Source organism: Microplitis demolitor, chromosome 2 (assembly GCF_026212275.2).
Source record: "Microplitis demolitor isolate Queensland-Clemson2020A chromosome 2, iyMicDemo2.1a, whole genome shotgun sequence".
Taxonomy (NCBI): domain Eukaryota; kingdom Metazoa; phylum Arthropoda; class Insecta; order Hymenoptera; family Braconidae; genus Microplitis; species Microplitis demolitor.
In genome coordinates, this window is record NC_068546.1 from 19,173,274 (window position 1) to 19,199,294 (window position 26,021).

Sequence of the window (26,021 nt, forward strand, 5' to 3'; positions counted from 1 at the left end):
TCTCGTAGATATCGTGAATAAAAACTTTTTTTTTTTTAATAAAATTTCATCTTATTTCCGCTTTATTCTATACAGAGAGAATTTTATGATAAAACTATCATCCAAGTATTGTAAAAAGAACTAATATATATGATTTTATAATTTGCAACATATATATCGGTAATATATTTTTTTCACATAATAACTTATAAGTATTGCTTATAATATTTTATACTATACTTTAAGTTATATGACAAGATATATGATTTAAGTATATGACTGACATATAATATTTATACATGTAAATATATAATTATATAAATATATGTTCACATATATTTGTATAAATGTATGTAAATATATAATTATACAGATATATGTTTACATATATTTGCACAAATATATGTAAACATATATGTATTTAAATATATGATAGATTTATATACTTATTAATATATGATGTAAGCTATGATATTTTTAGTATTTGTATGTAGTTAAATAATAACTACAACTACTTATATTTTTTTGTTCCTTTAATTTTTAGTACGAATGTATATTTTAAATTATTTATACATGTATAATAATATCGAAATTATTATAATATTGAAATTATAAGTTTATATATAAAACGAGAATATAATTTGAGATGTAATATCATATGTATACAATTACATATATTATTAATTACATGGATTATAATAATATTGAAGTTATAAATTAATTTATGATGTAAAACATATATTTTACGTTATAAATTAATATATTTATAAAACGGATATATAATTTTTGATACGATATCACATGTATATAATTACACATATTATAAATGATATAGATTATTATAATATCAAACGTCTAAATTATTATATATGATTAATCATATATTAATCAATGTTAATAATTTTTCCGCCATATATGTTCAGTTATTTACCATATATTTTTTTATATATTATCGACAGTATGTTTTTTCATACGGGGGTAAATCCTAAAATCCAGCGATCGCAAGATTTACGATCTAGATGCTTGCATTTCCCATAAAAAGTAGTCAAAGTTACCAATTTTATGATAAAAACTATACAGTAAAGACAAACACTTAATTCTTTAATAATAATGACAATACACATACACGCACACACGCGCACACAGACATATTGATATATTATTATTAAAAAGTTCAGTGTTCGTCTTTACTGTGTATTTTTTATCATGCACAGTAAAAAACGAATCGTCAAAGTATAAAAAAAGGCGTATGTTAAAATTCTGAGTGTTGAATTTTCAACACTTTTGTGTGTCAATTTAACATACAATATTTATCTTGTTTCAACTGTAGCAATCAATTGACTTTTTAACACACAAAAATGTTATTTTATACGAGAGTAACACTTTTTATTTGTTATTGTGAAATCACCACACAAAATATGTTAAAAATAATCGCGACCGTCACAAAAGAATTCTCAGAAAATTTCAAGTAAAAACGACATGTTAAAAATATTGCCTGTTTAATTTGTAATCGTTGTTAAAGACATAACCTAAACTTTTAAATTAATGTTAATAAAATATAATTTTTTTTTATATTAAAATAATTATTTTTTTTTTGTTATTGTGAAAGAATTTATAGTAATTTTTTAATATTTATTTGAATATTGAAGATAAATAATAGATGATATTATATATATTGAACAATACATGATATTATTATTACTAATTTTTTTTTATTTTTGATTTAATTTATATTGTTATTACTAATATTATCGTTATTTTTGATATTTCACTGCTGAAGAGTCAATTACTACAGTTGTTTCATTGATTTCAACTTTACATTAAGTAATGTAAAAAATTTTTTTGAGAAGTGTCCAAGTAACACAAAAGCGTATGTCAAATTCAACACTCTTCAAGTGTTGCAAATAACATATGAGTGTGTTAAAACTGAAGATTACGTTTTCGATAATTTTGACACTCATGACGTGTTACTTTTAAGGGGTTACGCTACCGAACCTCTTTCTCACACTCAAAAAAATAAACGGGACTATCTTTGTTGCACTCGTAGAGTAAATGAAAATTTTAAAACAATTTTTCTCGGAGACGAATCAGAATTTTTGAAAATACGAAATTTCTAGCCCTTTGTTAAGGTTTTAAAAAACGCTAAAGACTTTTTATTTTAGGTTTTTAGTGTTTGCCCGTGAATTAAATTGATTTAAAAATCGGTTACCGTTACCCCTTAACATACATGAGTGTAACTTTTTCAAAACAAACGACGTACGTTGAAATAACACATAAATAAGTGTCAATCGATCGTTTTACACACGAAAGTGTCAATTTTGACGAATCATTTTTTACTGTGTGACATTGGTAACTTGCACTACTTTTGATGGTAAATGCAAGCATCTAGATCGTAAATTGTACGATTGCTCGATGTTAAGAATTATCATCTTATATTATATTGGCTATAATATTTAGATTATTATATTTATCAACTTGACTTTTACAAATTTGATTACCATCTAAGATAGTAGAATCTACAAACGAAGTGTTGTTAGCGCTAATATAGAATTCTCTCCGTGTACTCAGTTATAAAATAAGAATTAAAAAAAAAAAAAAATGGAATGACTGATCGATTCGTCATAATTGCAATTACTAATAGTCAGCATAAAAAAACAAAATATCGACTATTAATTTTTGTATTGTCCATCGTCTATTATTTACGCACAATAGAACACCGAGTATTGTCTCACTATAGAATGAATCATCGACAAAACATTACGCGTTTTTCTCATCATTTATCTCGTCAGCCATCACCCCTTTTTCATAAAATCATTACCTTTCATAAAATAAAACAACACAATCCTGCATTATCTTCATTCATTTATACAGTAATTAATTAATTTACTAATAAATTAATTAATGCGCAATTATTTTAAAGGGGAATTGATGGAATAATATAACAAAAATTAGATAGATAATTATTAGTAGCGAAAACGATAATTCGTGAGAGGTGCAGTGCAAACAAGTAGTGCAATTTAAAGCGTGAATAAATGTTAAGCCAGAAATTTAACTAAATTTTACTGTGTGTACATTGCGAGAGTAAAAATCGTTTGAACGGCCATGTTGGATGGGATAGATAGAAAACTAAAATAAAATAGACAGAGATTGAACGCAGCATGAATACTGAATTTACTTGTTTTACGACTGAAATAAAGGTCCCTCGTAAAACTAGTGCTGCTTTCTGTTATTTTTTATAATGTAATACATAAATACTTGTAATGTATAATTAAATTAATTTTTGAGCTACATGGATCAAGAAAATAAGTAATTTTGGTAAATTTAAAAAAAAAAATTATGTATTGTTGTTATTACACCAAATGATCTTTAAATTTTTTTTTGTCATCGAAGACATGGCACAGACTTAATTTTATATATATATATATATATATATATATATATATATATATATATATATATATATATATATATAATCGTTATCCAATCATATTTTTTTCCCGCGTAATTTAAATGTAATTTGAAAGATTTAGATTAATTGATTTATCTCGATATTTAGCAATAAAAAAGAGTTTAAACCATGAAAAGGCACAAATTCAAGTCAAGACCTTTCTAATGATACCAAATTTAATAACATTAACTCGTTTAATCATATAGATATGGCTGGAACAAAATTTTCCTTATTCTCTTTACAATATAGATTAATTTTCAACAAATTATTGTCGTTTTTTTATGGATTGTAATTGTTTATTTGAGGTCGCAAATTTTTCATTTTGATTGTAATTATTATTTAATTTTGACCTGTATTTTTCTCCCTGTATAATTAAGATTTTTAATTTTATTTTAAAAAAAATTTTAAATCTTTTATAAGCTGATTTTTTTTTTACAAATACTTAAAATAAAAATTTATTTGAATTAATAAATTAATTTTTTATTACGAAAAAATATTTCAGGTACCTAAAAATGATTTAAAGAAATTTTTTTCTGAATTTATTTTAATGAAAAATTCAAATATCCGATTTTAAAAATGTGAAAACTTCAAATTTAATAAAAATAGATATTTACGTCATAAGGCCGTAAAGTGGCAAGGATTGGAGGCAAATATTGACATTTTTTTTCTCAATTTCATCTGGGAATGCACGAAAAATTCGTAAACAAAAGGAGGGGGTAAAACTTCACGGCCTAGGCCGTGAAAAAAAGACGGTATAGTAGAGCCTCTAAAAAAGAGTCCCATTACAGACGCCACCCAGCGCTCAAAAGTTGAACCTTTGGAGCGAGTATAACAAAAAATTATTTTTTATCGCAAAGTGGGAGCAGAAAAGAGATAAAATAAAAATCTCGAGGTTAATAATTGAAAAATAAAATAAAAAGGGCTATAGAACTAAAGCTCTGGAATTAAATAAATAATAAAAACCGTGAAATGCGATTGGAAGAAATATAAAAAAAATAAGATTTCAAAAGCACGATATATTTTATTTATTTTTTAAAAGTAAACTATATTTTTTTCACTTGGGTTAAATCTCCGGGGTGCAATCGTGGTCTGGCGAATGGTTAGAAGGTGTACCTTATTACAAGTTCGATTTCAAGCGTGTTACGAGGTTCTTCTTCCCTCGTGCTGTGAGATGTAGATAGTAAATGGTTAGCTTGCCAATCGAGAAACATCTACAACCCTCCCTGTCTCATTTATTTTTTATTTTTTTATTTTTATACACTAGTACATTTTTCTACCCTTGGTATTTTTCTCGTCCCTTCTGCCCTTGATGCCTCGACTAATTTGAAAAAGGGCGCGTTGGAATGTGGGTCAAGAGAGAATAATAATAAACAACTCCAACATACTCATTTTTATTATTTTCTTCAGCATTCGCAAATTAAATACGCAACGTTTATAATTTTAATTACGAGAATAAAAATTTTTAATAAAAAATATACATACACTGTAAATAAAATCCGTATAAATCCACGCTGTCCCGGTGTTGATGTTATTGGTGTTAAATTTAAGCCCGGAAAAAGTATTAGAATAACACCAGTAGCGGTGTTGAAAAAGAGTTGTTAATTGAGGAATTTTTTTTCTATGATCAATAATCATTATAATAATTCCCCAACGCTTCAAAGCAGCTTAAGATTTTGTCATAAATAAATAAAATTATTTATTAAAAATTATATGTTCTGATGTATTTTAATAAATATATACTGCGCGGAGGAAAAAGTATAGTAACAATTACAATACTATAGTAAAATTTACTAACAGATATGAAAAAATAAATTTTGTATTATAATTATTAGTAAACGTTTAATAAAATTTACTAGTGAGTAATAATTACATAATACGATATTAAAATTTACTATGCGTAATGTAGTTTTTGCTAAGACGATTGTATTTTTTACTATTTGTATAGTAAATTGTATTATAAATACTATTAATAAATACAAATTTAAGAAAGTAAATTTTCTAATACATTATAGGATTTGCCACTATACAAAATATTAAAAATTACTATTCGCAATCTATTTTTTGCTAACACGATTATATTTGTTTACTATCTGTATAGTAAATTCTACTATGTATTGATAAAATTAAAAATTTGTGGGGATAGCATATACAATTGTGTATTACAAGTTCTGAAACTTTTGTCCAAAGAAGACATGGGGCCGTCAGGCATAGGAAAGGACTCGCGCGCGGGAGATCAGGGTTCGAATCTCGGTTGAAACATGTGATTTTTTAAAAAACAAAAATCGACACCAACACTAGTACAGATGATATAAATAACAATAATGATAAAAATGGTGTCAATAATAATAAAAAGTTGAAAAACTAGTAGAAATTCACTTTTATTCATTTCGATTCTAATATAGTAAAATTTACTAAACAGGGATAGTAAAAGTTACTAAATATAACTAAAAATTAATATGAAATATAGGAGATTTTCCATAGTCAGTATACGAGAAATTACTAAGCGACTCGTAAAATAGGTTTATCTGTTTATCCATTTTTCATATAAATCATAAGCATTTCAAGATTACTATCCAAATTTAGTAATTATTCTCATATTTTTTAGTAAAATTTACTATATCTTTTTCTGCGTGTAAGAAAATAGCTGTCTAAAAATTTTTCGATTACACCCTGTCAAACATGATAGAAGTAACTTTCTTGCCAAGTTATAAATTTCCTCACCAATTGTTACCAAAGATATAAATGATATTGATAGGTTACTTTAAAAAAAAACATGTTTTCCCATTTAAAACTTCCACTGTCTTGAGAGCTGGAAATGTTAAAATTGAGCTACAATTTTACAGGAGTTTTTCCAATCCCAATGCCGAATGGTCTTTTGCATGCTTGAAATGCGAAAAATTTAGGCAGACTTTACTGTCAAATAGCCATGGTTTCATAAAATTCTCACATAAAGTCATTTCAATAACTCAAAGGATTAGTCGATTGTGTACTTCCCGGGAAAACATGATCAGACCTGATCAGACATGAACAGGCATGAGTCTTCAGGCCTCATCAGACATGAAAAATGACCAGGCCTGATCAGGCATGCTCAGGTCTGACCAGGTATGTTCATGTCTGTTCATGGTCATTCAGGAAAAAAATTGTATATAAAAAATGGCCTTATATAATTATATATAATTATTTATAACTATATTATATTATATATAATTATTGCTATAAAAATAAAAAAAATAAAAAATTCGGGCGTGTGCAGGATTTGAACTGTGGGGACCTTGCGCTCGAAAGTTTAACACGTTACCCACTGACCTAAGAGATTTAGTTGAAAAGTAAGTTTCGTATGAACTTTAAGTAATAAAAATCATATATGTAATAGATTCTTGGTCAACAAAATTTTATATCTATGAGCAGACATGAACAGCCATGAACATACATGAACAGCCATGAACAGACATGAACAGGCATGATCAGGCCTGAGCGTATTTAACACTTCAGACATGAACAGATATGAACAGCCATGATCAGGCCTAAGTGTATTTAACACTTCAGACATGAACAGGCATGGACAGGTATGATCAGGCCTGATCATGTTTGATTTCAGACCTGGTCATACATGAACAGGCATGATCAGGTCTGATCATTTTTTCTCGGGTTACTAATGATTTTTAGCAACTTCAAAGTCTGATTAATGCGATGGTCGATTTTTTTTTTATTTGAGTAATCGTTTATAATTAAAGAACAATTCAGTTAAAAAGTTTATTACAGTGACGTCTTTTAGAATGTATATCTGAGTCTCCTGTATTACAGCCGTCACGAAAAATGAATCAGCCTAATTCTTGTTGTAGAAGTTGTTATTCATCCTTGGCATGAACCCTATTGAATATCAGGAACAAACTCTTTCCCATTCAAAAGATAGCAATAAAAATCGATGAATTTTCCAAGATTTTTTCTTAAAATTCATCGTCCATGTTCTTCTGTCTTTTTTTCCACATTTACATCCGGATACACCTCGCTCTATTTTCTGTACGTATACTACATATCTACTTTACTCATGTGTGTGCTACTAGCGCCCCCTATAAAAAAACTGAACCAGCTGTCGATTTATTTGTTTTGTTTTGAAGGTTAGCTTTTATATTTTTTCTTCTTTTCTTCATTTATTAGTCTAGAATTATTGTTTATTCTTCATATAACGTTGAGAATTTTTATGTAATATTTTTTTTGAGTGTATATATATTTGTTATAAAAAATATGAGGACGAGAATTTAGTGTAACGTCTAAACACGTCGATTATTTAAGCTGTAATCCGGTGTCTTAGTAGTGAAGATAATCTCAGTTGGTTTTTCTTTCAGCTCGACTCAAGCCGTCGAGTGTTTTTACAAGGCGTCCATCTAACGGTGGCGTGTTGTCTAGTTTACTCTCGACAGGATCAAACAAAACGTATACTTTAATTTAACTGAGAAAAGTCCCGACAAAGAGCTATAATGCAAAAAATAATGCAAGGGCATATATTTTAGCGGAACAAAACAATACTAAGAGACCGTACAAACGTATATTTTTCTTCTCGGTTCCTTTTTGTTTACGTTTGTTTATAAAAAGAGGTTTTATCTCACGGCTTGACGCTTACGCTGTCATTAAAAGCTTCTTCCCGTTTTTATTTTGTACCTCCTGTTTTGTTTATACACAAAAATCCAGTCATTCTTTTGATTAAAACGGTCTTTTGTATTTAATTGGAACAGAAGGCTCTTGTGATTAATTTGTGATGATTACTCTAACAATCGAGTTTTATATTAAAAATTATTTGAAAATTTATTTTTGTCATCTAAATACTAAATTTTTTCAAAACATATCTTGCGCCAAGAAATTCTTTTTTTTTCTGAGTGAAATTAATTAAAAAAAAAAAAAAAAAAACCCTAATTTCGAATTTTGAATTTTTATTTAAATAAAGTCGTGGATTTAAATATAAAAATAAAAAGTTGACATAAAAAAAAAAAACTGGTATAGATAACATTTAGTGATTGAGGTATGATTGAATCTTATCCCGAAACGAAAAAAAATAAACAAGGCGCAAAGTATTTGAATGAAAACATATCTGAGCAGAAGGAATAACATCTCAGTCTAACTCTGAATTCGAGGTAGAGCAGAGGTAATTCCTATTGTTTCTACTGTCCCATAAATCCTGACTGCCCCACCAGTTCTATTTCCTGGGTTCCCCTACTGTCCATCCCTTCAGGCACTCGAGCAACTTCCCCTCGGCCCTTCATCCTCTTGATCCTCATCTCGTTTCCTCTCTCTTCTCACCTCCTCACCCACAATCACTTCAATTCCCCTACAACTTCCAGCTCGGTTTTCTACGGACACCCATCGACTTTCTCAGGCATCGTGCTCCGTAAATCTCGAGCCAGCTGTGCTTTACGACACACACGCAGTACAGTAGCATTGAGCAGTCCCGCCCGATACTATTCTCCTCTTCTGATATGTCTGCCGCGCCCTTTTTACCTTACACTCAACTCACATCTACTCTACTTCACTTCACTCCACCCCTCTCATTCTCTCCTTCTCTTTCTCTTTGCTCAGCTCAATCTGCAAGAGAACAAGTGAAGAGACTTCTCTATGCGTGCTGATGTGCCGAGAAATAAAACTCAAAGAACCAAAGAAATAAAATATATAAAAAATAAAAAAAAAAAGAAAATGAACATGAAAGAGGAGAGAACGAAACACAGAATGAACTAGACTTTGATGAAAATGTACAATGGAAAATTTTGTCTTTTCATCATGTGTTGGATCCGTGCACTGGCACTTATATCATGAGCTTCCATGACTTTACTCATCCTCATACTTTTTTTTGTTACAGATTGAGGACGCCATGCTGATGTTCGACAAGCAAACCAGCAGGCACAGAGGTAAGATTTTTTTAATTACTATTTTTTTTATAGAAACCATTCTTGGGTAAAATAGTTTTACGACATTGACGGATACTACACGGAAAAAAATTATAGTTAAATTTACGATGCTATCTTAATTTTTTATATTGATAATTATAGTCGTGGTCTATATCTTCAAAATCATAAATTTTACAGTGTAGCATTGTAAATTTCATTTAAGAAATAATACTTCAGACAAATAACACAGTCTTAAGCTCTTCAGTATAAATTACGGTGTGAACATTTGAAAATTTGTGATGGAAATTTAAAATAAAAGTATGAAATAATAATTGCTCGGACGAGTGTTAGATTTGGACACGAGACCTTTTGAATTCCAAGTGACCGACGCCTTGGATCACTCGGCCACAAAAGGACCCACAAGCCCGGATAGTTTTAAAGATCCATATAAACGATATAAGTAAATAGTCACAAATCACAAAAATGCTTTTTACGGTAAATACAGTTACTATTTAAAAATTACGATGTAAAATTGTATGCATAGATGATCGAACATTGCGGGAATGGTAACATTGGCGATAGTTGTCGCGGACGCCGCAATGTCAGTATGGCCGTCAGGCCAATACCGTTACCGTATCCACAATGCTTTTGGCAGATGAGCCTAGTCTAACGACATCTATATAGTTTTGGCGGTAATACGATAGTATACATTGACTGACACCAAAAATTATGGCGAGAAAAACTAGTAGCATTCTACCCTCGGCATTGAAGTATGGCTCTCAGGACCATGCTATTTCGCCATGCCTGCTATGCATACGTTTGAACAATACAATAGCTCCAGTACTATACAGTATAGTAAATAACGTCATACTTCTGGGACTTGTTACACTACTGTCTTAGAATACTTCACATACTATTTTAGTTTCTGTTTGAGACCATACCAGCATGGTGTTGAACGCCATGTATTTCTTACCATGTAAAAATTCAGTGAAATTTCTATTAAAGTCATCCCAAGTCCAACTCAAAGACGTAATAATTAATTTTAGAATTGATACGGACTTACTAGACGAAAATTTATTGGAGCAAATTCATGATGAAAGTCATATTTGTGTCACAATCTGAGTTTCGTAATGAAATTTCCGAGTCCAAATCTAAGGCATACTTTGAACCTGAAATGAGTACTAAAAACATACATTAGACTTTTTAAGAGATAATCATTGTAAAAACTTGAAATGAATTATCTTAGACTTACAAAGGCTTGAATTGAACATAGACTTGCAAAAGTATAGTAAATAACCCCATACTTCTAGGACTCGTTACAACACTGTCTTGGAATATTTCACATACTATTTTAGTATCAGTATTTGTAGCTCTAATTAATGACTTTGTACGCCTGGGTTGGTTAATTTCAAGCTTTTACAATGATTATGTCCTAAAAGTCTATTGTAGGTTTTCAATACTCATTTAGGTTCGAAGTATGCCTTAGATTTCGACTCGGGAATATTGTAATTTTTCAAATAATTTTTAATCCAAAAAGTCTTTGTTAAAAATACAATTTTAAATAGTAAATAATGTAACTTACATAGAAAATTTTAAAATAAGACATTTGAAAGTTGATGTTAATGAAAGTATAGCCCACGACTACGTTGCCAACATCGTAAATTTTAGTGGAATTTTTATTACGTGTAGTTTCTGTTCTGATAAAAATAATAAAAAAAAATTCCACAAAAATTGGCAGATTTATTTTTACGTATTTATTCAATATTTACAACAAATTGGGTTTACTTTTTATTGTTAACTGAATCATAAAGTCAATTAAATTGGAAGCTTTTGATAAAAATTTACATGAAAGATTTTATCAAAATTGTATCATGAGAGCAATAAAAAAATATGTTTTTATCAAAAATCAAGAGTTGGCGATTACTAAAATTTAGAGGAAAAAATATTGGGTAAAAAATAGTAAACATTGAAACAGTTTTTGCGAATTGTAACAATCGGTGTTAGTGAAAGCGAATCAGTAAAAAAACCCAGTAAATTTAATGGGATAATTTAAGCGAGTAAATGTTACATGTGAAATAACTGTCACATATTTTTTTTAACGTGAGTAATTTTAAAATTGCTGACAATTTAAATTACAACCAATTTCTAACATAATAATTTTTTTACGGGTATCATTAAAATGTTTAACAAAAGCTTAAATTTATAGACCATGAGTACAAAAAATAAATGTAAGCGGAAATTACTTGGTTGCACATAAATAAAAATCTGTTATAAAATACAAGAATATAAATAATTTTTTTTAACAGATAAAAATGCGAGTTTAAATTTATAATGGACATTAGTTAGAAATAAATTTTAGTTTAAAAAAAAAGTACTGACAATAGTTTGCTGTAGATTGAATAGATGGTGGTTGAATATATTCCAATAATCGCGGGCGATCAGGAGTCTGGTTAAATTTTTATTTCGAGCTTTTGTTGTCGTTGGTACTTTAGGTTCAGCTCGATATTCATTTTAACCTCGTCCATGGCTCGAAGTCCGTAGCCCGGGACTTGATAAATTTCAATATCGTTGCAAGTCTGGAGCTGGTAAAATGTATAGAGCAGATCACCAATAAGAGAAGAGGCTCATTGAGAATGTAAAGTAATAAAGCGAGGGTTGTTTGCTGTTTAACCTGGGTGGGTTACAAGCCCATATATGCCTATTATTATGCAATGTTTAGCAAAATATTAAACGTGGAGATGAATCGATAGCCAATAGAGTCCTGTTTTACCAGCTACCGAAGCACAGATGATAGAAGACAATCTAGAATGAATATGAATGTAAATGGTAAATGAAAGAGCAGAGTGAATTTCCTTGACGGAAAATTCATTTAAATCGATTGGATTCAGGAGAAGCCCAACAAGTCATGGAAAATCGCGATAAGAGAAGTGAAAGAGCCAGAAAGTGAGTGGAGTCTGAGTCTGAGGCTGGTTGAGCGAGGCGTCGTCCTCGAGCTTGTATATCGGTGAATATCTCTATAAATGTATAAGAACGCAAAAGAGAGCCTGAATAGTAAAGTGAGTTTCTTATTCCGCCAATGCCACTGGCACAACCTTCCAACATACCTTCCTAGATGAAAATGCTATTGAATGTCACTGTGAGAGATTACGCGTTCTTTTTTCAAAGAAACCACCGTCTATTCAATTTCATTTTTACTCCACACACACCCTATTTTTATTTATACTCCCCCACATCAATATATATTCATTTGTATATCGGGTTTCCATTGTTAGCTGACGCGATTTTTATAATATTTATGTACATATTTTAGTCATCAAATATTAACTTACTCTATAACGGGAAGGATCGCCGTAGTATTCGCGTGAACGAGTTGATTGTGGCAATGAGTGTTGATGTTAAGAGGCTCTATGTAGTCTGTATCTACGTACGAGAGCACTAGAAAGTGCCGTGAAAGGAAAGGAAGAGATATAGAACGGAAAAACCGAGGTTGAGTTACAGAGACGATTATATTCGGACGACTGGTCAAAGGACTAGTGTGTATCCAGTTTGAGACGAGTAGTTTCTAGTCTCCCTATCTCTGATCTCCTAGACTAGACTAGACTGGCTTGTATGCATGTTATCCATAAGCATCAATTCTGTGTCAGATGTCCATGCATTTGGTTAACAACTGGTACGAATAACGAGATTGGCTCTGACTTGGAATTGATGATATATTTTTATCTCATGAAACATATATGAGAAGGAATGACGTCGATCAGTTATTGGATCGTATGAAAGATCCTTTGATGGTGAGCACTTGACTGCATTTTCCCTTTTGTCCTGTATCGCTTACGAGACCGATTATTCACAGTCGTTTGGTTGTTCGGTCAATTGTTAAGGCGTCTCTTCCGCATCACATCTTCCGGTAAAAAGTTTAACCTATTCGTTACAATAAATGTCTATATATTAATATCACTGTCGATTTAGTATAATTTGCAAGTTTCCAAAGACGACTGCTGGGAATACTTGAACACGTTTTCAACAAGTTTCATTCTGTTGTGAGTTTTCAAGAGAGCTTGATCTCTGAGCTCTTGGCCACGTCTTGACAGTGCAATTATTCGCTGGAGAATCTGGAAGCTAGAACCTAGAAGCTAGAAGCTCGTAAAGTCTGACGAAAACTTCTCAATGCAGGATGTTACGTGAGAGGTTTGACGTAATCTAGCGTACATCTTGGGCCAAGTGGTATTTTGTAAGCTTGCGAGCTGTTGCACGTATAATACGACCGCACAGTACTTCTGTGTCACTGTTGACCTGAAACAACTGATGAAACCTGTAGCAAACCATGCCAACTTAATGACGTGACGTTTCAGACGTTTCTGGAAATGGTCGACTTGGTTTATCAAAAGACTTGAATTCATGAAACTAATGAACAAGTTTCATAAAATGACAAATAGAAACCGTTGACACTTTTCGTAATAGTCGCATCTAGATCCAGGAGGATTTTCGAGCTCTTTGCTTGCATATATTTTCTATCAAACACCTTCGGCAGAATTCTGACAATTGGAGCATGTCGATGCTTTTCTATATTCCCATAATGGAATACAACGAGAATATTTCTCACTCGGATTTTCCTTTCTCTTTTCTCGGCTGACTGCTGTACAGAAAATATTTCCCAGCTAAAATCACACTGCAAACTGGATGTCGTAAACATTCGCGCCGATGAATCGAAGTAAAATCTCGGTAAATAAAATGTTGCTTGAGAAAACATCAATGACTGCGATATGTCTGAATGAACAACATCTTTTGTGCACATTCTTAAGCACAAAGACTTCCGTATACACATAAATAAATACAGATGTATATATATACATATACATACATATACATACATAAATATATGTAAATAAACATTCATCTGTACTAAGGGTTAAGCAAAAAATACAAAACAGGATCACATCTGAGCTAGGATGTTGCATGTAGCAGATGAAACATTTCAGTAATTGCACGCACCTGGCGCCCAACTAATGGAGCTCTCTTTAGTAAGACACGAAGCATCCTAGCATCCTTCTGATAGGTTCAAGTGCATAACCCTGGTGCATAGTGATAAAGTGGAAAGCGGGAAGAGAAATACTACCACAAAACAGGAGTATCGATAACGGTAATGGCGATCGTTTAAACCGCGTGCACGCGATTCGACAGCTACTCCATAAAGCTTTAAGTGTTACCTAAAATTTAACGTTACTTGTAGCCTTTCATGACACAATCCATTTGAAAGCAAGCTATTACTCAATATTTATCATGTTGGTTAATCGGATTACTCAGTTAGCAAAGTCCTTTACAAATAAGACCAGGTATTTCGGTGACAAAAGTTTATCTTTATTGATATTACCCGAATATTGGCCACTCCGAGTCACTCGATAGTCCGATACAGTATATATAGGCATCTAGGGGTGTGGTATCGGGATCGGAATCCGTTTTCTCCGATCAACCGATCATCATTATTATCATCATCACAGAACAGACGGTATCTAGCACGTGTCTCTGCTAAATTCTCCAGATAGCTCTCTAGTCCCCGGGGTGCATTAGTCCGTCATATAGCCCATATGCTACTGAGCGGCTTTGATATCCCGCGGGCACACAAGCTCCTTTGTGTGTCTCTGAGCCTATTACCACCTAAAGCGGCTACGCAATGTCTGACTATTAACTGTCGGTACTCTCGAGTCATCATTACCTGTCACACTCCTGCTGCGAAAGTGTCAGAATTGAATTAATTCGCACTCGAAACGCATCAACCGTTAATTGGACACTGAGTACTTGCAAGTACTACTGATTATAGATGTACCAGTGACACTCTGAAGCAAATCCATCCACAAAATGAAAATATTAATTAGCGGGAAATAGAATCGCACATCTAGACCACGAAATTACTCCTTTTTTGGCGGAACTGGTGACTTTTATTATCCAGCTCATAAGAGCCCGCTAAATTTTCTCGCTCGACGCTGCAGACTTGGAATATGTTTGCGGGCCAGATTGTGGATAAAAAGCTTTACAAAGTACAATCTGCCGCACGTGTTGCACAGAATCTCGTTGCCCTGTTTTTCTTGTTACTATTACTGATGTTGTTGTTGTTGTTGTTATTGTTATTGTTATTGTTGTGGGTGTTGTTGTTTGGGTTTTTGCTGTTGTTATTCGAGGAGTTTTCGGTTAAATATACAGAGAGATTCACCTTTCCCCGGAACATTTGCGTTGGCAACTCAATCTCGATGCCAAGGAAATTGAATGCTCGCGGATTAGTATCAGTAAAAAAAAATTTTTTCAGCTCTTGTGGTGTTATTTATATTTATTTATTTATTATCATTGTTTTGGTTTATTTAATATATTTATAGATGCATTGAAAAATGGTAAGTTAAATCTTTAGCATTGAGTAAGCGGACTAACGCGTAAAAAAAGTATAAACCTACGGGATAAAATAGATGACTCTATTACTAAATATATATACGGTGGAGCCCAGGACTCTGGAAACGTTCCATTATTTACGTCGGCGGACGTACGTGTAGGGGGATATGTATGAGTATGAGGACGAGGACGAGGACAGGGATGAGTGTGGGTGTGAGTTGAAACGGATGAGACGATATTGGACGAATCAGTATTGCAGAAGGGAAAGATAGAGAGAAGAAGCCTGGGAAATAACTGAGAGCTGGAGTAGTCATATGTGCACACAACAGACTAAACTAAATATATATATATATATATATATATATATATATATATATATATATATATATATATTGGAACACGAATGAATGGAGATAGCGAAAATGTGGAGTAGCAATAACTCGGAGATTAAAACGGAATTAAAAAGGTGTGCGGAATGCATATCTGTGTCAAGGGGAGACTTCTCCCTTCTATTGTCGTGTACGTCAACTGTTGTGCTTACCCCGAGGGATGGAAACTAAAAAAAAAATATGAGTAAACACCTCGATTGCCCGCGAGTTTTTTTTCTCCGAACCTTCACTTGCTCATATTTTTAAATTTTTTTTACTTAAGCTTTTTATGCTAGAGATTGATATTTAAATTTTAATTACGTCAGTCTGCTTTATTAGCCTGAGTCTTATGTTTTAAAAATTTTTATTAGTCGAGTACGATTTTTTTAAATTTTTCATAAATATTTAAGAGTTTGACGTTTATATAAAAAAAAAATTCACTTACGTACTCGGCACGGTTATGAATGTTTTTTAACCTGGGTCGAGAAATTTTATCTGTATTAAATAAAATCAAAATTTTAAGTTATTTCTATTCAATTTTATTTTACATTTGTATTTTATTAATATGGGAAATTTAACCGAGTTTTGCCCTACTGCTCCTTATTTAGACTGTTTCCAGACTTATTTTCAAAAATTTTTAGTTTTGTTCGCCTCTAGATCGAAACCAGGTTTTTCTCTTATAATCTATTTTTTTTCGTGTTCATCCAAACCGAAATTAAACTTTTATTAGTCTATTTTTGATCGTTTTTAGATAAAAAATAGTTTGAAACTTTTATAAAAATTTGAGGACTGCCCGATTAGTCCATTTACAATCTAAATAGACTAAAATCAGATTAAATTCTTCGACCCGGGAATTTTAGAACACGTTTTGGAAAAAAACGAGTTAATTTTTAGATACACAGAGAATTTTATGATAAATACTATCATCCAAGTATTGTAAAAAGGACTAACACATTTCAATGGTAACGAATACTATTTTCTATTATTATAAATACGATATATGAATAAACTTTACCTGTATAGTGATTTTTACTACCTGTTATGTTACCATACCATTGTAACCTTTACTATCAACTATCACTAAATTAAATATCTGAATAATTCACTGTACAGTCAAGATGATAAATCCTAAAATCGAGCGATCGTACGATTTACGATCTAGATGCTTGCATTTATCATCAAAAGTAGTCAAAGTTACCAATCTTATGATAAAAACTACACAGCAAAGACAAACACTTAATTTTTTAATAATAATGATAATACACGTACACGCACACATGCACACACGGACATATAGATATATTATTATTAAAAAATTCAGTGTTCGTCTTTATTGTGTACTTTTTATTATGACATTGGTAACTTGCACTACTTTTGATAGTAAATGCAAACATCTAGATCGTAAATTGTACGATTGCTCGATGTTAAGAATTATCATCTTATATTATATTGGCTATAATATTTAGATTATTATATTTATCAACTTGACTTTTACAAATTTGATTACCATCTAAGACAGTAGAATCTACAAACGAAGTGTTGTTAGCGCTAATATAGAATTCTCTCCGTGTACCAAAATATTTGATTGTTCATTACACTTTTCCATTAATTATGGTATGCATTTTTAACTGGCAGCAATAATTTAATCAACTGAGTAAATTTAAAAATATTTAAATAGGAGTAAAAACCCAAGGACGAAAAAAAATTTATCCTGTAATGAATTAACTGAAAATTTCTTTTGACTGTCGGAGCTCTAAATGACATTGGAATTTATTAATCCACACGAGAAGTTCGGGATGACGAAAGACAGAGAGTGAGTGAGGGTTGTTATGGAGTGCGCTGGGAGTGATGTTGGTACGAGTGTTAGCTAATGAGGACAAACACGACCCACGTCACCTTTTACTCGTTCTGCCCGCCTTTGCAAATCCTCTTCAGCTTTCGCAGCCTACCCAAGTATTTTATGACGTCGAAAATAATAACAAAAACAAAAAATAATAATAAATAAAGTCACTTATTTTTAGTAAAAACTAAAAAAATCTTCCCGCCTCTTTTTATTTAAATTATATTTGTTTATACATTTTCTTAGTCTATTTATTTAGATTTATTTGCGTTTCATTTTTATCATCCAAGTGCTCGGAAGAAAATTTTTTACATTTTCCACCATCACCCAACACTTTATTTTCCCTTAGTTCCTTTATTATTTTTTCGACTTGAAGAAAAATAATAAATTTATCATTAAGAATAAATAAAGAAATAAATAACGTTTTTATACAGCAATAAATTCTTTATGATTTTCTTAGAGCTTGTAATATATCATATTTGCTCAATCATTTTTCGATTACATAACCTTCTCATGTATGAGTAGCTTTTCCAATACTCTTCTATAGTCACTATGCAATATATATATATATATATATATATATATTTATACAAGAGTTTTTCACATTTCATTTTTACTTATATTTATACTTCTACTCCTATTCGCCTGACATTATTCATATATCTATATATATATATATATATATATATATATTATATCAAGCATTACTTGGCTATCTATCTCACCCGTCGAACTTTAAAAAAACAATTTATATATATAATATAATAATAATAATAATAATAATATATACACCGTAAAAAAAAACCGGATAGATTTAGGTGGTGTAGGTGTTAAAATTTTCGGTGTTAAATTTGTACACTTAGTGATGTTAAAATAAAACTATTGGGGTGTAAATATTTTTACCGGTGTTGAAAATATTTTATTGTATGAATATTTTTACTTACACCATCCCTACAGTTCAATAGTATTTTTATTAATTAATTAAATTATTGGTGATTGAAATGGTGGGTGTGAAATTGTATAATTTTTAAATAAATTACGTATAACATAAATAAATTACGTATAACATAATTATTTAAATAAGTACATAGCAAAATTTAAATTTCCTCCAGATAATATTCATTAAATTTTTATATGTAATATATTTTTTTTTATGAGTAGGAATGTAGCAGACATCAGACAAATTTTGAATTATAAATAAATAGAGTAAGTAATTAAAAAATTAATATTTATAAAAAATGCTCTTATTAATTATTCAATTCTTTAAATGCGCATTTTTTCTTAATTTAATTTTATCAATTATTTACTCTATTTATTAATAATTTTGAATTTGTCTGATGTCGGCTACATACACACTTATTTTTTTTCTAATTTCTATACATGGATTTTTTTACACCGATTTAACACCAGTATCTTAACACCAAAAAATTACACCACTTACACCAGTGTTGTTTTATTTTAACACCGCGTGGTGTTAAATTGAGTCCATTTTTAACATCGCTTTTTTTACAGTCCCAAAAAAAAGGATTTTTCGACGCAAAAAATTTTTACTTGCACCAAAAAATTTTTTGAATTATAAATTAAAAAAAGAAAATTCTTGTGCCAAGAAATTTTTTCTAATCCTTATACAACATTTTTTATTTTTAATTCATAGTTGAAAATTTTTGTTGCGTCAAGACATCCTTATTTTCTATGTAATAATAGAGTTTTGTAAATATAGCGGATATGAATTTGAAGATATTGCATTTGTCCGATATAAAAGATTGTGTAGATATATAAATAAAGAGGATTTGAGATGCGCAAACTCAGCGTTGTTGAGATGAGCTGAGAGGGTGGTTAGACCATTGGCTCGAGGTTTGTCAGTGACAGTTGGCTGTTCATTATTCCAGGATTACCGAGGATTCACCCGGTGAGGGTGCGTGTGTAAACAAAGAAAATACTGCTCTCTTTTAAAATTTATACATCTATATATTTAGCTTTGAATATCTCATGACATTTTGACATTTTTATTAAAAAAATATTATTTTTATTTCAATAAAAAATTCCTTTAAATGTTTTATTATTTTTTTTAATAATATATTTTTTTCTATTTTAACAAGGTGGTAAAAAACATTTTTTTATTTCTCATAAAAATTTGAAAATCGATGCTAACATATTCCGGGGTTCATTCTAAAATATAGAAGAGGGTATTGTGTAGATAAAAATTTTTGCGTAAAAACATTTTTCATTTTTTTACGCGCATTAATAAAAAAAAAATTAAGTTTTATAAGAATGTTAGATAATTATTTTTATTTAAATAATTCTTGACTCAAGTATTTAATATTTAATAATCCACATTATTGAAGACAATTGTGTAGTTACAATAAGATGATAATTAACCTCTGACATTGTTCTAAGACTTGAATGCATAAAATCAAGTAAAGAATTAAGTCTTCAAGATAAATACGCCCATTTACTATATTTATTATAATTACAAATAATTATAATGCCTTAAAAACTATTTAAAATTTTCAGTATTTATTAAAATCCTAATTGCAGTAATTATATAATAATGAGAAGAGAAATATGGTGCAGACCGTTTAGTTAAATGTTTAGTATTTAATATTTAATAGCTAAAACGATAATGATTAGCTGTGAGGAGAATAATAATCATTAATTATTAATTACTAATTAATATGGTAAAAGGGGCGGGGTAGAAATGATTTGGAATAAACGATATCGTGACGATGGATTATTATTTATGAATTACGAAGAATTTTTTGATAAAGTATACTTTTGCAGCTGAACAGCCACCAGCAGCCACTGGCTCTACTGAAAGCTCGACCGAATATATATTTAGGATGCTAATTAGATTAATTTGAATATATTTGTATCACGTTATATATATATATATATATATATTTTTATTGTATGTTATCTATTTACTTTTCATTGTCATACACACATATATATATATATATATATATATATATCGGTCAGTTCATTAAAAAGATATTAAAAGTTTACATCCATATATATACACACACACACGCACACATACACTCGGACATCCTTCTGAAAATAGTCAGAATAGTTTCCTAGGACCTTAAAACGTCGACATCTGATGAAAACTCGATTTTCGAAAATCGGGGCGAAACCAATAACTTCCCGAATTTTTGAAAATTAATAATTTTTTTAGCGGGAAGTTAAAAAACTGTCCTGTTGCTATAATATGAAAATCCTGTTGCTTCCACGGAACTGCATCCTGTTGCAGCGCCTAATTTTTTTTTCGTGGACTCCGAATCCAATCCAGATTTACTCCAGGTTTACTCCGTTAATATTTAGCAGTCTAGGTAAAAATTAACAATATAAAAAAAATTAATTTGCTTCATAAATTAAAAAAAAATATAAATTAACTTTTCATATTTAATTTCCTTATTTAGCTTTTAACTAACCGTCAAAATAGTTACGTTTGTAATTTTATGGACAATAAATTTTTAGTAGAAAAGTAAAGGAATAAGTAGTTGGGAAATAAAATTTTAGAAGCTGTCAATTATTTAACTCTTAGTGTATTTAAAAAATGAGTGTAAAGGCACATAAAGTCCAGTTAAGTTTAAAAAAAAGAGTAATCATCTGATGCACTAGAGAAAGAGAGATGTTAATAAAAGAAAATAAATTTAGCGGGAGTGAGAGCAAGAGAGACTGACGTGATAAAATTACAAAAGCCTATGGGGCTTTAATTCCCACGAGTAACTCATAATTCCAGTTTACGATCTAAATCTCTCGTACTGTACTTCCACATGCGGTGTATAATGGACACATTAAAGCGTAAAAAATTTATTATATACTCAAATTTACTTTTGTTTCAAAGTAGTGTTAAAAAATTATTTATTTCCGTTTTTTAAATTCTTTCGTCGTTTGATTAATTATTTTAATTGTTTCAAGCAAAATTATTCATAAGCTTTTAACCGAGAATTAACAAAAAAACAAAAAAAAAAAAAAGGAGAAGAGGAAAAGAAAGAAAAGAGAAGGAAATAAATGAGAAATAAATCGGCATTGAGTCTAATTCACCGAGAAATTTATGACGGAATTTAATGCAGACGCATGAAGAAACGTGAAAAGAGGTAGTGGGAGCAGCACTTCTTTTCCCTTTAATTTCAAAAGATTCCATCCGCTTGCTATATGTATAGTAATATAAGAATTCATCCGTAACCAACCAGGAGCATTTTCAACTGGCATTAATTACCCGGACTAATTACCTGAATTAACTCGAATTAACTTCTTACTTCTCTTTTGTACAGGCTTTCCCAACCTTTACAACCTGGTTAGCTACCTAACTAAAGCTTTTTGGGGTTCATTTTGTCCGGTATAATTATTACGACGGCTGGGCGCAAGCTCTGTTATTCATCGAATCCTTTATTTACCTTCTCGCTTTATAGTTTATTATATTTTTATTTTCCTCTCGTATGTAATCCAGTAAATTATGACTTACATTATTTTATACTTTATTGTTTCCTGCGTATTGTTGACCGCTTAAAGAATAATAATAATATTCGAAATTTCATTTTAAATATTTCCATATTTGTAGATTCGGTTAATTATATTTCATTGAAATAATTAATGAAATACATATTTAAAGATACTGGTCGAATGAAAATTTAATTATCTACAATTTCTTACCCTGAAAAAATTTTCATAAAACTGATAGTTCACGAGATATTGCTTTTTTAAACTTTGACCATTTTTTTGGAAATTCAAATTTTTTTTATCACTTTGAAGCGATGTATCTTTTAAACTATTGGTTTTATGTTATTTTTATATGAGACCAAAGTTGTTGGAAATGAAATTGTCTACAACTTTTATTTTAGTAAAAATAACTGTAAGATTGATAGTTTGAGAGTTATGGCTCATTAATCATTTTAATTATATTTATTGAAGACGGTGATTATTGTTTCAAAAACTTGAAATGGCTGTGTCTAATAAACTATCAACTTTTAGGTATTCTTTGTTGAAACAAAAGTTGTTGGAAATGAAATTGTCTACATCTTTTATATGAGTAAAAATAACTGTAAGATTGATAGTTTAAGAGTTATGGCTCATTAATCATTTTAATTATAATTATTGAAGATGGTGATTATTGTTTCAAAAACTTGAAATGGCTGTATCTAATAAACTATCAACTTTTAGGTATTCTTCGTTGAAACAAAAGTTGTTGGAAATGAAATTGTCTACATCTTTTATATGAGTAAAAATAACTGTAAGATTGATAGTTTAAGAGTTATGGCTCATTAATCATTTTAATTATGAATATCAAAAATGGTGATTATTGTTTTGAAAACTTAAAATGGCTGTATTTAATAAACTAGCAGCTTTTAGGTATTTTTTGATGAAACAAAAGTTGTTGGAAATGAAATTTTCTATAACTTTTGTTCAATAAAAATTATCGTAAGACCATTAGCTTCAAAGTTATAGCTATTTAAAGATTTGAATATTGATTATATCTTTTATTAAAACCAGTATTGTAGGAAATTAAATTTCTTTTACAATGGCCTCGTTCAATGTCGACTTTTCATAAATTTTTAATGAGATTGTAAAAATAATAGGACGTGAACTCAGCAAAAATTGTTCCATTTAATTTATTTTAAGCTTTTGTTAATAAATTATCATGCAATCGGGAATTTAATATTTAAATAAATAAATTGATATAATAAAATTTAATTAGTAATAACAGTAATAACGATTGATGATTGATCACTAAAAAACTAAAAGTGGGCATGAAAATAGCGAATTCCACTAGGCCGACAATTTAGCAGTGATGAAAATCGAAAAGGGATTAAATTTGACCTCACTGCCCTATTCGCGGGCAATTAATTTTGTAATTCGTCGCACGTTAAAATGTGTCCGCGATACTATAAAGGGAGATAAAGATAGAAAGAGATAGCGAAAGGTAAAATTTTATTCGATAGAATATGCATTTTCGTACATGGTTTACTATCTGGTGGATATCCGTGAACCGCGAATTTTCCATTTCCCATTTCATTTCCCTTCGCTCACAATAGCCAGACCGCGAACAATATCCATTCCGATTGCCAAATCATTTGGATTCTAATATTTATAGCCCTCTGTTAAATTTAATTTAATCTAATAATTTTTATCCTCCATCTTTTCATCTGTCACTGATCAGCTAATTGTACAACTTTTTTTATCGCGGCTCCGAAAATCTATTAACGGATTCCAGGTCATCTCACATAAGGTCAAAGGGCACTTTATAATCGTCACACTTAATTATTTAATTCGTTTTAAGTGACGTTGATAATTCACTTCTTGAGAATTAATTCGTAATGCAGTAATTACTTTTAATGTCTTCAATAAATCTCTTATAGACTTCTTAAATAAATTTTAATGAATATTTTATTCTCATTAATAATAATTAACTTTATTTAATAATTAATTGTCATTTAGTCGATATTATTCTTGAGCTTTTTGAATAATTGCCCCGGGTTGAAAATTTCGATCTGTTTTAAAATAAATAATAAATTCAAATTTCTTTAATTTAAGGACATACATCGTATTCGTTTCATATAGGAATTTAATCTGCTTTGCCGGTACTATTTCTTATCCAGGCCAATATCAGACTTATTTTCGTATGATGTTTAGTCTGTTTTTAATCACTTTTAGACCAAAATCAGACTTTTTTGTGATAATTATTGGTCTGTATTCAATCATTTTTAAGGACAAAAACAGATTTTATTTACTATAATTTTTAGTCCGTTTTTAATCGTTGCTTGATCAAAAACAGGACTTTTTACCAATACAATAATAATAATAATCTAGATTTATAAATTTATTTTAATTTTCTTAATATTTGAAACATGCAAATGCGCACTTGTAATAAGATGTCACAAGAATTTTGATGGTTTCTAATGCCAAAATATTTTTCAATTTTATCCAGTAAATAAGAAAAATTTCTTGACATTTTAACAGTTATTTCATTACTTTTATTCAATGCTATAAATATTCAGCCAAGACAACTAAAAAATAAAGCTGTCAAACTTTCATTAACTGCCGACATTTTTAAACAAAAGACACTAAATAAATAGTAAACAAAACATAATCAATTCTGTAACTTAAAATATTTTTTATAAATATTGTCCATTAATAAAAATATTACAAGTCCATGATTTAATCTAGTTTTATCCTTGCAAATTTCCAGAACTAAAATTTTTCAAAGTTCAAGAATTAATCTGATTTTGTCTGGCGGTAACGCATTGTTTTTTGAAACAACAGATCAAAAACAGCTTAAAATTTTTGTAAAAGATCAAAAACAGATCAACTAGTCCAATTAGATCAAATTTTTCGACCGGGCTGGGGTCTAGTAGAATCTTGAACTGTAATAAAAACGGGAGTGATCTGGATTTTATTTAAATCCCTATTCACTCCAAATTGAATCTGTATTCAGTACGAAAAATTTTAACAGTTTTTATTTTGAGTTCTCGCATTTAATTGATAAACAACCAGTGAAAAGAGAGTAAAGAACTAAGTATTTAATATAAATAAAAACTTGGCAATTCTGGAGTTTAATTAATGCTAACGATTTGTCTTTGTGTTGAGGACAAAAGTCAATGACTCGTACAGGTACTTCAAGTAACCTAGTTTTTTCTCAAGAGCTCGATGATACAAGAGTTGAAGATCAATATTGCGATGTCCAATGACAGTTTATAAAAAATTTTTTGAGTTGTATTTGTGGGTGGGTATAGAAATGTAGAATTCGAATCGAGCTTTCATAAGTATTGGGATTGGTATTTATTTAATAGACGGCAAATTAGAGGTTCCTGAGATGATATGCTAGATTGTGAAATAAAATTTTGTTTTTTTTTTTCTTTAAATAATTTTCCGATGAAAAGTCAGTGGTCAGTTGAGTTAGATGCATGTTGAAGCTTATTAAATAACTTTTTGTTTTAATTATTAAATTTATTAAAATGATCATTTTTAAAAAGTTTATGCTAAAGAAAATAATTTTAAACTAAAGTTTGATTTTTTTTTTTTTTATGAAAAATAAGTTTTATAAGAATGCTCTAGTTCTGTGTTAGTTAAATTTCTGTTGAAGCTCACTAAATAAGCGTGAATGATATTTAAAAAAAGGTTAGTTGGAGGAT

The 26,021-nt window shown here is 29.9% G+C and overlaps 1 protein-coding gene across 5 annotated transcripts in view; it reads left to right on the plus strand.

Moving 5' to 3' along the window:
- Positions 1–26,021, plus strand: part of LOC103568456 (RNA-binding protein Musashi homolog Rbp6) — a 518,165-nt gene that overhangs the window by 407,122 nt on the left and 85,022 nt on the right. For all 5 annotated transcript variants that reach the window (XM_053743035.1, XM_053743032.1, XM_053743034.1 and 2 more), the window contains one exon: positions 9,276–9,324. In XM_053743035.1, the coding sequence (XP_053599010.1) occupies positions 9,276–9,324 (49 nt within the window). The remainder of the gene's footprint in view (positions 1–9,275; positions 9,325–26,021) is intronic.